Source organism: Pecten maximus, chromosome 2 (assembly GCF_902652985.1).
Source record: "Pecten maximus chromosome 2, xPecMax1.1, whole genome shotgun sequence".
NCBI lineage: Eukaryota > Metazoa > Mollusca > Bivalvia > Pectinida > Pectinidae > Pecten > Pecten maximus.
This window is the reverse complement of record NC_047016.1, coordinates 11,636,901-11,654,030: the sequence shown is the minus strand read 5'-3', so window position 1 is coordinate 11,654,030 and position 17,130 is coordinate 11,636,901. Positions and strand designations below refer to the sequence as shown.

Sequence of the window (17,130 nt, the reverse complement as noted above, 5' to 3'; positions counted from 1 at the left end):
GAGGGACATGTTTCCTGATTGGGTGACATTGTAGGTGATTAGGTATTCTAGTGAGGTTTACATTTCCTAAGTAGGTTGGGTACGTTGTAGATATTTCCACTGACAGTTGAAATGTTAGATAAACTAACGAGTATTGACGTCCTGATGTACATGAAGACATATTAATAATGTCAATAATATAGTTTAGAAACATATGGTATCATGTCAAACATCCAGACATTTTGAATGTGAACTATTGCAAGTGTTATAAATTCATTGTTTCTGAATGCTGGAAATTGGGATGCTAGGGACATCATAGAGATGTATTTTTTCTAGGACACCTCAGTGATGTCACAGACATTTTTTCTATGACTCGTCTGTAATTTCAGAGAACCATACAGCTGTATTGACTTTTCTATAATTTTTAACATGGCGATTTATATTGACTACCAAACACTGGCAGTCAAGAACAGATTTAGAACATGTTCTTCTTTCCTTTTCAAAAATGAATTAGCTTTACTGGTGTGTTAACTGATGCGAGAGATGTACTTTATGAGTTAAGAAGGTAAACACCGACAAACGTATATTAGATGTGGTTTATGATCCTTGAACATAAATCTACTCCACTCTATAGCCATGCACCACTCGTCACACCCGTCTCCGAGTGTACGGACGTGTCCCGGATACCTGTTTGATCTCGGGCTTTGTAATTTGTATATACATATATCGTATCGCACTTATACATTCATTAGAAATCTATTTATAACTTGTAAAATGTAGAACAGACTTGCACGAATTAGAGAAAAGACTGATGCTCGGTCACACATCTAGTAAGATCAATGTCGCTGGTACATGACTGTCATAAGGTAGCCGTATTACAATCCCAGAACCGACAGTACAGGGTGTCATTCCGTTGTTATGTAGTACAGGTCTGCGATATCACCTATTCAAAAACATGATGTCAGCTTTAGATTTAAGTCGTGCAGATTTTTATCGGCGAAATTGCTAAGCATAAAAACCAAATTGACTTGGTGAGCATTAGCAACGATCTGCTAGATTTTTTTTTATTATGAACTGAAGATTATACAGCGTGACAATCCGAACAAGCCACTCATTTTACTGTTTCTTTCACGATATTTCTTTTTAAGAAGACGACAGAAAAGAACTGTTCCTCAGACGAGCCTTTAGAAAGCTATGTGTATTATACCGTTTCAGAAGACGCTATACAACTTTTCCTCAGACATTTAAAACTTTACACCTCCCCAAACAAGCCTTTAGAAAAATCAAAGTGCCAAAAGCACTCTTAGGTGCTGTGTACGAGGGATTGAAATAAGGGAGTAAAGCAAATATTATATCAATATAAAATAGTAGGGGAATATTATATCAATATAAAAAAGCGGGGGAATAATATGGAACATTAAAATGGGTCGTGGCACATTATCGACCTCGTAACTCCCCACAGGACTACCGCGAGGAAAAACAAATAAAACTCTTCTGAGACAAAGAGGAATGCATTCGTTATTGTTTCAAATGTACACAGATATGAAAATGAAACAACTGTCTAACAATGATATCCCACAGAAAGTGCAATTTCGTACTAGGAAAACCTACAAAAATGCCGTTCAGGGAAACACAAATATATTTACATATCAACTACCATTTTGGACACACCACCGTGGCACTTTACTGGAATATTTGTGAAATAGGAAGACAATTTTAGTTGTTTAAGTAATTGTACATTCCTAGACGGATTCACTAAATGTTTGTTATTTTCAGGAGTTTAGCGACTTTGAGGTTTTTTTTTCTTGCTGAGTGCTGTACAATTATGATTAACTGTAAGCGTTAACCTATTGGACTTCCATCCATCAGCCATGCGAACTTATCTATATCAAATGATGTTGAATTCTTTGATTGGTAGTGTTTAAAATTACCTGCCACTTTTTTATCAACGACATCGCGAAAAAAATCCTGCCCTAAATATATTTATTGACTTTAATGCGTGATTCGCTGGACAGTACATTCAGGTTTTGTTGACTTTAATGCGTGATTCGTTGGACAGCACATTGAGGTTTTGTTGATTTTTACTTCGACTAGGTCAACTTTGCAAGATTTTTTTCGTAAGAAGACTTTGAATTTATTTGGGTTGACTCCCAATAATATCGAAAGAAAAGATACCAAAACCAATAAAACCAATCAGAAGTAGTTTACTTTAATTCTAAGTCCCAAATATTGTCATAGTTGGAGATTTCAATTCCTGATTTCCATTGAAAAATAATTATCTAGAACCAGTGGACAGGTTAGGTAGGCAAGCAGGAGACCAAACGAGGTGGACAAGGGGAGGAAACTCGTGGTGTGGTGCAAAAGCCCTATCATTTAATTATTTTCAATGTTGGATTTCAAGATAAAGGAAAGTGTATGAATTAAAACGTGACAAGTATGTTATGGCAAACATCTACCACCTGTAACCTCAAAGGATATTACAAAAGAAACGAGATAAACATACAGCTTCGCAAAACCCGACAATTTTCTGGTAAATAATGATGTTCGGCTATTCATCACGATTACAATAAGTTGGTTACATGATTAAATGTTTAACATTAATGATATACATGTAGATGATGCATATGCGAAATTTTAAAGCTGTCTTCTAAATGAAATGGACAAGTCTGGCGCACACTCATCGTTAGATAACCACGGTTGATTGCACTAAGCTACACTATATACTTATCAACTGGTTCCATCGTCAGATACCCACCAAGCGAGTAGCTGGAAAGGTTTTCATGTCCATGCAAGAAGGTCAAAAGAAAAGGAAATCAATATTTCAAGCCATAGTAAGAGGGTGCACGGGTGAATACCAGGTAGGGTGTTTGTATGTGTAAAACAATTTATTGGCGCAAAGATATAGGCATACAATCATTATGACAGTTTCAAAGCAATACACAACCAATTTGTTCTTTAGATGATCATTACCTCCAATTGGTAAAAAAATGGATACAAAATTCTCGCCCCCGATGCCTTAGTTAATTCGTCACAACAAGAGCTTAAATAGTGTTTACTCGCAACCAAGTGGTGGAGGGCTAGTGTTACTGGACTAGCAGGTTTTGGTGCCAAAACATTAAGTCAACAAAATGGTAAAATGCGAAAAAAATCACTGGGTGTGTACAGTCAAGCATCAGATGAGTGAAGTATTCTGAATTTGTGAATTCTGTTAATTGCTGGATTGCAGGTATTCGATGTAGACGAAGAAGCGTTAGTGCTCTGTTGTTTTATAGAGCTCTAGACAAATTCAGCAATGAAGTGTTGGCGGTCCTCCGGTTCTAAGTGCATAGTCTGCGTTTGGGATAGACTTTATGCTTGGTTTGGTTCGGTTTATTTTGTTTAACGTCCTATTAACAGCTTAGGTCATTTAAGGACGGCCTCCCGTGCGTGGATAGACTTTATGCTGCTTAAATATTGCTCGGTTTGCTTGAAGGGTATAGGTACGTGTTAAGAGTCTTGCTTTGTATTCCGCGCGTTCGACATCGTGTTTGTTGTTCCGAACGGAAGAGAAAACATGACGAGTGTGTTGGGATTTCATTGATTCCGGATTAATGTACTTTAAGAGATGGCTTACTTTCGAGATCATTTTTTCCAATTGTAATCGACATGTGATTACACAACATGTTGGTTGGCATCAGTTCAAAATAAGTGTAATCAATGATTGTAAATAAGCATGTCATTTTAAAATTGTACGTCACATGATATCTCTCCTAGACCTCTAATGGATGTATAAACCAAATAAGAAGGGTGTGGACTTACAAGCTTTCCAAAAACTTAAAAAAGCAGGTTTTGGTACTTAAAAAAGCAGGTTTTGGTGCCAAAAAAATTAAGTCCACAAAATGGTAAAATGCGAAAAAAAATGTCAAAAATGTTTCTGCATGATTTTGCCATAACTTCACTCCTGGACCTCTAATGAATGTATAAACCAAATTACAAGGGTGTGAGGTGTATACTTTTGGACTTACCCCCAAAACTTTAAAGTGAGTTTTGGTGCCAAAAAAGTTAAGTCCATACAATGGTAAAATGCTAAAAAATCAAAATTTCTTCTGCATGATTTTGCTATAACATCACTCCTGGACCTCTAAGTATAAACCAAATTAGAAGGGTGTTAGGTGATTACTTTTGGACTTACAAGCTTTCCAAAAACTTACCCCAAAAACTTTAAAAGTAGGACGCCAAGGCTGACGCAGGGGCTACGGCATTAGCACACGGTTACTCGTAGCCAGTGAACTAAAAAAAGCCGGAGACCCTAGTTGACAATTGTACTATGAATTTAACATCAGATACAGCACATCCAAAATAAAGAACTCTACACCTGATTGGTTCTCCTAGGACTTGATTGTCGTGGAGCGTGAAAACCCATAGAGGATGATGGGAGACTGAAAATGGGTTTAAACAAATGTTCATATACTAGTATAGAGGGACATGTGCATAAGGCTTTTTATCTAATTGTTTTTATGTTTTATAGGAACATTTCAAAAGGACAGGAGGAACACGGAATAAGTGTACCTCTAGTGCCCCCATTCTACAAAGTCTTTAGTATTTAAACAAAATGTCTAGATTATTTACATTTTTGTATGTTATTGTGGTCAATCTATCGATAAAGAACCAGAAAAGTTCCTTAACTGACAATTTTCCATAGGAAAGCTGAAGTGGAAGCTTAGGGAACCAATTGTAGCTAACACACTTTTTTTAATTATATAATGATTGCTTAGAAAATTTTGAATTAAGGAATTGTCATTATTTAAAGTTAAGGAATATTGATTAAATGGGCCTGCTTTTAACTCAATGATGAATATAACACCAAATCTAGTGCAATATTGGTATGACTGAGTGTCAATAAACACATTTAACATTAAAAATGTCAATAAAAAACATACATATTTAATTTCCCAAATTTTATTGAAAACATATATAATGTAATCGTTGTATCCCGAAAGAATTGTGATGCATGCTTCACACATGTTGACAAGAAGTAAGGGAGACAACTTGTGTGGCTGCGATTCATATATAATATGATTGTCACAATAATAAATAACACAATCTTGTAAATACATCATCACTTTGATGTAAAAAACATAAGGTTTGGTAAACAGTATAGTATATCAAAACCTGAGGTACAAAACTAGAACTGTCACCAGGATGGCTGACTAATACCCCCGCAATCTACACGAGTCAATGGTGAATTGGAACTGTTAATTAGAGGCTAACTAAGATAACCCAGTAATAAAGTGACCAGTTGCCATAGCAACCATAATTTTGAGAAAAAGAAAGTGGCATCCACATCTACACATGGTCCTCTATATTTTTGTGAAGTTTCATTGAAATCGGCCCTTCGGTTTAGGAGGAGTTGTCCGGACAAACTTAAAGTTATTGTTCTTATCAGAAAATCTGTTCATAGTGACCAGTTGCCATAGCAACCATAATTTTGAGAAAAAGAAAGTGGCATGCACATCTACACATGGTCCTCTATATTTGTGTGAAATTTCATTGAAATCGGCCCTTCGGTTTAGGAGGAGGTCCGGACAAACTTAAAGACATGGTTCTTATCAGAAAACCTGTTTATAATGACCAGTTGCCATAGCAACCATAATTTTGAGAAAAAGAAAGTAGCATGCACATCTACACATGGTCCTCTATATTTGTGTGAAGTTTCATTGAAATCGGCCCTTCGGTTTAGGAGGAGTTGTCCGGACAAACTTAAAGTTTTGGTTCTTATCAGAAAACCTGTTTATAGTGACCAGTTGCCATAGCAACCATAATTTTGAGAAAAAGAAAGTGGCATGCACATCTACACATGATCATTAATATGTGTGTGAAGTTTCATTGGAATTGGCCCATTGGTTTAGGAGGAGTTGTCCGGACAAAATGCGTCTACAGACAGACAGACAGACGGCCGGACGGACGGCCGGACAACCTGATTCCAGTATACCCCCCCTAACTTCGTTGCGGGGGTATAATAATAACAATAGTACAAAACTGTGTAAAAAAAGTCATAACATGAGGTGAATAAAAACCCTAACAAAGAAATAATATAATCTCATGCAGTAATACTCTATACATCCAAGATCATTTGTAAATTATACATGTGTATGTTCAACAAAATATCAATTCATACTTTATTTGTTACAATATGTCTGGATTTCACTAAATTGGTATTAATAAACATAATGAACACAAGTAAGTATATACAATGTGCATGTACGGACAGAGTCACAATGTCCCTGAGAAACAACACAGTCTAACGCCTCTCTAGACTACTCGTACATGTACGGACAGGGTCACAAAGTCCTTGAGAAACAACACAGTCTAACGCCTCTCTAGACTACTCGTACATGTATAGACAGGGTCACAAAGTCCCTGAGAAACAACACAGTCTAACGCCTCTCTAGACTACTCGTACATGTATGACAGAGTCACAATGTCCCTGAGAAACAACACAGTCTAACGCCTCTCTAGACTACTCGTACATGTATAGACAGGGTCACAGTCCCTGAGAAACAACACAGTCTAACGCCTCTCTAGACTACTCGTAAATGTATAGACAGGGTCACAGTCCCTGAGAAACAACACAGTCTAACGCCTCTCTAGACTACTCGTACATGTATGACAGAGTCACAATGTCCCTGAGAAACAACACAGTCTAACGCCTCTCTAGACTACTCGTACATGTACGGACAGGGTCACAAAGTCCCTGAGAAACAACACAGTCTAACGCCTCTCTAGACTACTCGTACATGTACGACAGAGTCACAATGTCCCTGAGAAACAACACAGTCTAACGCCTCTCTAGACTACTCGTACATGTACGACAGAGTCACAATGTCCCTGAGAAACAACACAGTCTAACGCCTCTCTAGACTACTCACACATGTATGACAGAGTCACAGTCCCTGAGAAACAACACAGTCTAACGCCTCTCTAGACTACTCATACATGTACGACAGAGTCACAGTCCCTGAGAAACAACACAGTCTAACGCCTCTCTAGACTACTCGTACATGTACCACAGAGTCACAATGTCCCTGAGAAACAACACAGTCTAACGCCTCTCTAGACTACTCATACATGTATAGACAGGGTCACAAAGTCCCTGAGAAACAACACAGTCTAACGCCTCTCTAGACTACTCATACATGTATAGACAGAGTCACAATGTCCCTGAGAAACAACACAGTCTAACGCCTCTCTAGACTACTCGTACATGTATAGACAGGGTCACAGTCCCTGAGAAACAACACAGTCTAACGCCTCTCTAGACTACTCGTAAATGTATAGACAGGGTCACAGTCCCTGAGAAACAACACAGTCTAACGCCTCTCTAGACTACTCGTACATGTATGACAGAGTCACAATGTCCCTGAGAAACAACACAGTCTAACGCCTCTCTAGACTACTCGTACATGTACGGACAAGGTCACAAAGTCCTTGAGAAACAACACAGTCTAACGCCTCTCTAGACTACTCGTACATGTACGACAGAGTCACAATGTCCCTGAGAAACAACACAGTCTAACGCCTCTCTAGACTACTCGTACATGTACGACAGAGTCACAATGTCCCTGAGAAACAACACAGTCTAACGCCTCTCTAGACTACTCACACATGTATGACAGAGTCACAGTCCCTGAGAAACAACACAGTCTAACGCCTCTCTAGACTACTCATACATGTACGACAGAGTCACAGTCCCTGAGAAACAACACAGTCTAACGCCTCTCTAGACTACTCGTACATGTACCACAGAGTCACAATGTCCCTGAGAAACAACACAGTCTAACGCCTCTCTAGACTACTCATACATGTATAGACAGGGTCACAAAGTCCCTGAGAAACAACACAGTCTAACCCCTCTCTAGACTACTCATACATGTATAGACAGAGTCACAATGTCCCTGAGAAACAACACAGTCTAACGCCTCTCTAGACTACTCGTACATGTATAGACAGGGTCACAGTCCCTGAGAAACAACACAGTCTAACGCCTCTCTAGACTACTCGTACATGTATGACAGGGTCACAATGTCCCTGAGAAACAACACAGTCTAACGCCTCTCTAGACTACTCGTACATGTATAGACAGAGTCACAATGTCCCTGAGAAACAACACAGTCTAACGCCTCTCTAGACTACTCGTACATGTATAGACAGGGTCACAGTCCCTGAGAAACAACACAGTCTAACGCCTCTCTAGACTACTCGTACATGTATGACAGGGTCACAATGTCCCTGAGAAACAACACAGTCTAACGCCTCTCTAGACTACTCGTACATGTATAGACAGGGTCACAAAGTCCCGGAGAAACAACACAGCCTAACGCCTCTCTAGACTACTCGTACATGTATAGACAGAGTCACAGTCCCTGAGAAACAACACAGTCTAACGCCTCTCTAGACTACTCGTACATGTATAGACAGGGTCACAAAGTCCCTGAGAAACAACACAGTCTAACGCCTCTCTAGACTACTCATACATGTACGACAGAGTCACAGTCCCTGAGAAACAACACAGTCTAACGCCTCTCTAGACTACTCGTACATGTACCACAGAGTCACAATGTCCCTGAGAAACAACACAGTCTAACGCCTCTCTAGACTACTCATACATGTATAGACAGGGTCACAAAGTCCCTGAGAAACAACACAGTCTAACCCCTCTCTAGACTACTCGTACATGTACGACAGAGTCACAATGTCCCTGAGAAACAACACAGTCTAACGCCTCTCTAGACTACTCGTACATGTACCACAGGGTCACAGTCCCTGAGAAACAACACAGTCTAACGCCTCTCTAGACTACTCGTACATGTATAGACAGGGTCACAATGTCCCTGAGAAACAACACAGTCTAACCCCTCTCTAAATTACTTATACATGGACAGACAGGCATGTGTGATGGCATCATTCCTTATCCTTTATATTCCCCGACCAGACGAGCCAATATTAACAAGCTCTTGATATACTCCTGAACACAAGTGATACTCTTAACCTGAACGATGACAAAATAGCCTAATCATGGTAACAATGTAAAAAAAAACAATGATTGGCATTAAAATTGAGTTGGTATAAAGATCTAGTATAAAACAATGATTGGGGTTAAAATTGAGTTGGTATAAAGATCTAGTATAAAACAATGATTGGCGTTAAAACTGAGTTGGTATAAAGATCTAGTATAAAACAATGATTGGCATTAAAATTGAGTTGGTATAAAGATCTAGTATAAAACAATGATTGGGGTTAAAACTGAGTTGGTATAAAGATCTAGTATAAAACAATGATTGGCGTTAAAACTGAGTTGGTATAAAGATCTAGTATAAAACAATGATTGGCGTTAAAACTGAGTTGGTATAAAGATCTAGTATACATAGATACATAGATACACAGATATATAGTTATACACATGGTTATGAAGTACATCAGTGATCTGCACAATAAGCATTCAAGTTAAACTACTCCAACACTATTTGTACTTCTTCCATTCAAACTTGCAGAAAATAATTGCTAAGATGATCAAAGGACTGAAAATGAGTCCAGCAAAAATGATTGGTTGTTCTGCAAGGTATTGGTCAGGCTTCACATTATTCTTGGGGTCATGTATCGTGCACCAAATAATTATAAGCGCCCACTGTAATGAAAAGCAAAGAAGTTATATACCCTGTCTAACAGACATATTATATATCCTGTATAGTTTATACCTAACAGACATATATATCCTGTATGGTTTATACCTAACAGACATATTATATATCATGTATGGTTGATACCTAACAGACATATTATATATCCTGTATGTTTTATACCTAACAGACACATTATATATCCTGTATGGTTTATACCTAACAGACATATTATATATCCTGTATGGTTTATACCTAACAGACATATATATCCTGTATGGTTTATACCTAACAGACATATTATATATCCTGTATGTTTTATACCTAACAGACATATTATATATCCTGTATGGTTTATACCTAACAGACATATATATCCTGTATGGTTTATACCTAACAGACATATTATATATCCTGTATGGTTTATACCTAACAGACATATTATATATCCTGTATGGTTTATACCTTACAGACATATTATATATCCTGTATGTTTTATACCTAACAGCCATATTATATATCCTGTATGGTTTATACCTAACAGACATATTATATATCCTGTATGGTTTATACCTAACAGACATATATATCCTGTATGGTTTATACCTAACAGACATATTATATATCCTGTATGTTTTATACCTAACAGACATATTATATATCCTGTATGGTTTATACCTAACAGACATATATATCCTGTATGGTTTATACCTAACAGACATATTATATATCCTGTATGGTTTATACCTAACAGACATATTATATATCCTGTATGGTTTATACCTTACAGACATATTATATATCCTGTATGTTTTATACCTAACAGCCATATTATATATCCTGTATGGTTTATATCTTACATACATATTATATATCCTGTATGGTTTATACCTAACAGACACATTATATATCCTGTATGTTTTATACCTAACAGACATATTATATATCCTGTATGTTTTATACCTAACAGACATATTATATATCCTGTATGGTTTATACCTAACAGACATATTATATATCCTGTATGATTTATACCTAACAGACATATTATATATCCTGTATGTTTTATACCTAACAGCCATATTATATATCCTGTATAGTTTATACCTAACAGACATATTATATATCCTGTATGGTTTATACCTAACAGACATATTATATATCATGTATGGTTTATACCTAACAGACACATTATATATCCTGTATGGTTTATACCTAACAGCCATATTATATATCCTGTATGTTTTATACCTAACAGACACATTATATATCCTGTATGTTTTATACCTAACAGACATATTATATATCCTGCATGGTTTATACCTAACAGACATATTATATATCCTGTATGTTTTATACCTAAGACATATTATATATCCTGTATGATTTATACCTAACAGACATATTATATATCCTGTATGGTTTATACCTAACAGACATATTATATATGCTGTATGTTTTATACCTAACAGACATATTATATATCCTGTATGGTTTATACCTAACAGCCATATTATATATCCTGTATGGTTTATACCTAACAGACATATTATATATCCTGTATGGTTTATACCTAACAGACACATTAAATATCCTGTATAGTTTATACCTAACAGACACATTATATATCCTGTATGGTTTATACCTAACAGACATATATATCCGGTATGGTTTATACCTAACAGACATATTATATATCCTGTATGATTTATACCTTACAGACATATTATATATCCTGTATGTTTTATACCTAACAGACATATTATATATCCTGTATGTTTTATACCTAACAGACATATTATATATCCTGTATGATTTATACCTTACAGACATATTATATATCCTGTATGTTTTATACCTAACAGACATATTATATATCCTGTATGGTTTATACCTTACAGACATATTATATATCCTGTATGTTTTATACCTTACAGACATATTATATATCCTGTATGATTTATACCTTACAGACATATTATATATCCTGTATGTTTTATACCTAACAGATATATTATATATCCTGTATGGTTTATACCTTACAGACATATTATATATCCTGTATGGTTTATACCTAACAGACATATTATATATCCTGTATGGTTTATACCTAACAGACATATTATATATCCTGTATATTATATACCTTACAGACATATTATATATCCTGTATGTTTTATACCTAACAGACATATTATATATCCTGTATGTTTTATACCTTACAGACATATTATATATCCTGTATGGTTTACACCTAACAGACATATTATATATCCTGTATGTTTTATACCTAACAGACATATTATATATCCTGTATGGTTTATACCTAACAGACATATTATATATCCTGTATGTTTTATACCTTACAGACATATTATATATCCTGTATGGTTTATACCTAACAGACATATTATATATCCTGTATGGTTTATACCTAACAGACATATTATATATCCTGTATGTTTTATACCTTACAGACACATTATATATCCTGTATGTTTTATACCTAACAGACACATTATATATCCTGTATGGTTTATACCTTACAGACATATTATATATCCTGTATTATTTATACCTTACAGACATATTATATATCCTGTATGGTTTATACCTAACAGACATATTATATATCCTGTATGATTTATACCTTACAGACATATTATATATCCGGTATGATTTATACCTAACAGCCATATTATATATCCTGTATGGTTTATACCTAACATACATATTATATATCCTGTATGGTTTATACCTAACAGACATATATATCCTGTATGTTTTATACCTTACAGACATATTATATATCCTGTATGTTTTATACCTAACAGACATATTATATATCCTGTATGGTTTATACCTAACATACATATTATATATCCTGTATGTTTTATACCTAACAGCCATATTATATATCCTGTATGGTTAATAACTAACAGACATTGTATATATCCTGCCTGTATGGTTTATACCTAACAGACATATTATATATCCTGTATATTATATACTTTACAGACATATTATATATCCTGTATGGTTTATACCTAACATACATATTATATATCCTGTATGGTTTATACCTAACAGACATATTATATATCCTGTATATTATATACCTTACAGACATATTATATATCCTGTATGGTTTATACCTAACATACATATTATATATCCTGTATGTTTTATACCTTACAGACACATTATATATCCTGTATGGTTTATACCTAACAGACATATTATATATCCTGTATATTATATACTTTACAGACATATTATATATCCTGTATGGTTTATACCTAACATACATATTATATATCCTGTATGGTTTATACCTAACAGACATATTATATATCCTGTATGATTTATACCTTACAGACATATTATATATCCTGTATGTTTTATACCTAACAGACATATTATATATCCTGTATGGTTTATACCTTACAGACATATTATATATCCTGTATGTTTTATACCTTACAGACATATTATATATCCTGTATGATTTATACCTTACAGACATATTATATATCCTGTATGTTTTATACCTAACAGATATATTATATATCCTGTATGGTTTATACCTTACAGACATATTATATATCCTGTATGGTTTATACCTAACAGACATATTATATATCCTGTATGGTTTATACCTAACAGACATATTATATATCCTGTATATTATATACCTTACAGACATATTATATATCCTGTATGTTTTATACCTAACAGACATATTATATATCCTGTATGTTTTATACCTTACAGACATATTATATATCCTGTATGGTTTATACCTAACAGACATATTATATATCCTGTATGTTTTATACCTAACAGACATATTATATATCCTGTATGGTTTATACCTAACAGACATATTATATATCCTGTATGTTTTATACCTTACAGACATATTATATATCCTGTATGTTTTATACCTAACAGACATATTATATATCCTGTATGGTTTATACCTAACAGACATATTATATATCCTGTATGGTTTATACCTAACAGACATATTATATATCCTGTATGGTTTATACCTAACATACATATTATATATCCTGTATGGTTTATACCTAACAGACATATATATCCTGTATGTTTTATACCTTACAGACATATTATATATCCTGTATGTTTTATACCTAACAGACATATTATATATCCTGTATGGTTTATACCTAACATACATATTATATATCCTGTATGTTTTATACCTAACAGCCATATTATATATCCTGTATGGTTAATAACTAACAGACATTGTATATATCCTGCCTGTATGGTTTATACCTAACAGACATATTATATATCCTGTATATTATATACCTTACAGACATATTATATATCCTGTATGGTTTATACCTAACAGACATATTATATATCCTGTATGGTTTATACCTAACAGACATATTATATATCCTGTATGGTTTATACCTAACAGACATATTATATATCCTGTATGGTTTATACCTTACAGACATATTATATATCCTGTATGGTTTATACCTAACAGACATATTATATATCCTGTATGGTTTATACCTAACAGACACATTATATATCCTGTATGTTTTATACCTAACAGACATATTATATATCCTGTATGGTTTATACCTAACAGACACATTATATATCCTGTATGATTTATACCTAACAGACATATTATATATCCTGTATGATTTATACCTAACAGACATATTATATATCCTGTATGTTTTATATCTAACAGACATATTATATATCCTGTATGTTTTATACCTTACAGACATATTATATATCCTGTATGGTTTATATCTAACAGACATATTATATATCCTGTATGTTTTATACCTTACAGACATATTATATATCCTGTATGTTTTATAACTAACAGACATATTATATATCCTGTATGTTTTATACCTAACAGACATATTATATATCCTGTATGATTTATACCTAACAGACATATTATATATCCTGTATGATTTATACCTAACAGACATATTATATATCCTGTATGTTTTATACCTAACAGACATATTATATATCCTGTATGATTTATACCTAACAGACATATTATATATCCTGTATGTTTTATACCTAACAGACATATTATATATCCTGTATGATTTATACCTAACAGACACATTATATATCCTGTATGATTTATACCTAACAGACATTGTATATATCCTGCCTGTATGGTTTATACCTAACAGACATATTATATATCCTGTATGGTTTATACCTAACAGACATATTATATATCCTGTATGATTTATACCTAACAGACATATTATATATCCTGTATGTTTTATATCTAACAGACATATTATATATCCTGTATGTTTTATACCTTACAGACATATTATATATCCTGTATGGTTTATACCTAACAGACATATTATATATCCTGTATGGTTTATACCTAACAGACATATTATATATCCTGTATATTATATACCTTACAGACATATTATATATCCTGTATGTTTTATACCTAACAGACATATTATATATCCTGTATGTTTTATACCTTACAGACATATTATATATCCTGTATGGTTTACACCTAACAGACATATTATATATCCTGTATGTTTTATACCTAACAGACATATTATATATCCTGTATGGTTTATACCTAACAGACATATTATATATCCTGTATGTTTTATACCTTACAGACATATTATATATCCTGTATGTTTTATACCTAACAGACATATTATATATCCTGTATGGTTTATACCTAACAGACATATTATATATCCTGTATGGTTTATACCTAACAGACATATTATATATCCTGTATGTTTTATACCTTACAGACACATTATATATCCTGTATGTTTTATACCTAACAGACACATTATATATCCTGTATGTTTTATACCTAACAGACACATTATATATCCTGTATGGTTTATACCTTACAGACATATTATATATCCTGTATTATTTATACCTTACAGACATATTATATATCCTGTATGGTTTATACCTAACAGACATATTATATATCCTGTATGATTTATACCTTACAGACATATTATATATCCGGTATGATTTATACCTAACAGCCATATTATATATCCTGTATGGTTTATACCTAACATACATATTATATATCCTGTATGGTTTATACCTAACAGACATATATATCCTGTATGTTTTATACCTTACAGACATATTATATATCCTGTATGTTTTATACCTAACAGACATATTATATATCCTGTATGGTTTATACCTAACATACATATTATATATCCTGTATGTTTTATACCTAACAGCCATATTATATATCCTGTATGGTTAATAACTAACAGACATTGTATATATCCTGCCTGTATGGTTTATACCTAACAGACATATTATATATCCTGTATATTATATACCTTACAGACATATTATATATCCTGTATGGTTTATACCTAACAGACATATTATATATCCTGTATGGTTTATACCTAACAGACATATTATATATCCTGTATGGTTTATACCTAACAGACATATTATATATCCTGTATGGTTTATACCTTACAGACATATTATATATCCTGTATGGTTTATACCTAACAGACATATTATATATCCTGTATGGTTTATAACTAACAGACACATTATATATCCTGTATGTTTTATACCTAACAGACATATTATATATCCTGTATGGTTTATACCTAACAGACACATTATATATCCTGTATGATTTATACCTAACAGACATATTATATATCCTGTATGATTTATACCTAACAGACATATTATATATCCTGTATGTTTTATATCTAACAGACATATTATATATCCTGTATGTTTTATACCTTACAGACACATTATATATCCTGTATGGTTTATAACTAACAGACATATTATATATCCTGTATGTTTTATACCTTACAGACATATTATATATCCTGTATGGTTTATAACTAACAGACATATTATATATCCTGTATGTTTTATACCTAACAGACATATTATATATCCTGTATGATTTATACCTAACAGACATATTATATATCCTGTATGATTTATACCTAACAGACATATTATATATCCTGTATGTTTTATACCTAACAGACATATTATATATCCTGTATGATTTATACCTAACAGACATATTATATATCCTGTATGTTTTATACCTAACAGACATATTATATATCCTGTATGATTTATACCTAACAGACACATTATATATCCTGTATGATTTATACCTAACAGACATTGTATATATCCTGCCTGTATGGTTTATACCTAACAGACATATTATATATCCTGTATGGTTTATACCTAACAGACATATTATATATCCTGTATGATTTATACCTAACAGACATATTATATATCCTGTATGTTTTATATCTAACAGACATATTATATATCCTGTATGTTTTATACCTTACAGACATATTATATATCCTGTATGGTTTATAACTAACAGACATATTATATATCCTGTATGGTTTATACCTAACAGACA

General features: G+C 33.3%; 1 protein-coding gene and 1 long non-coding RNA gene across 3 annotated transcripts in view; one reads left to right on the top strand and one right to left on the bottom strand.

Moving 5' to 3' along the window:
- Nucleotides 1-4,906: 4,906 nt before the first annotated feature.
- On the top strand, nt 4,907-7,089 carry LOC117317670. The gene is made up of 2 exons (XR_004530228.1): nt 4,907-5,537; nt 6,327-7,089. It is a non-coding gene; the product is annotated as an uncharacterized LOC117317670 (long non-coding RNA).
- Nucleotides 7,090-7,430: 341 nt separating this feature from the next.
- The window catches only part of LOC117317657 (protein lifeguard 1-like), a 36,364-nt gene continuing 26,664 nt past the window's right edge, over nt 7,431-17,130 (bottom strand). For both annotated transcript variants that reach the window (XM_033872527.1, XM_033872535.1), the window contains exon 11: nt 7,431-9,643. In XM_033872527.1, the coding sequence (XP_033728418.1) occupies nt 9,479-9,643 (165 nt within the window). In that variant the 3' untranslated portion in view covers nt 7,431-9,478. The remainder of the gene's footprint in view (nt 9,644-17,130) is intronic.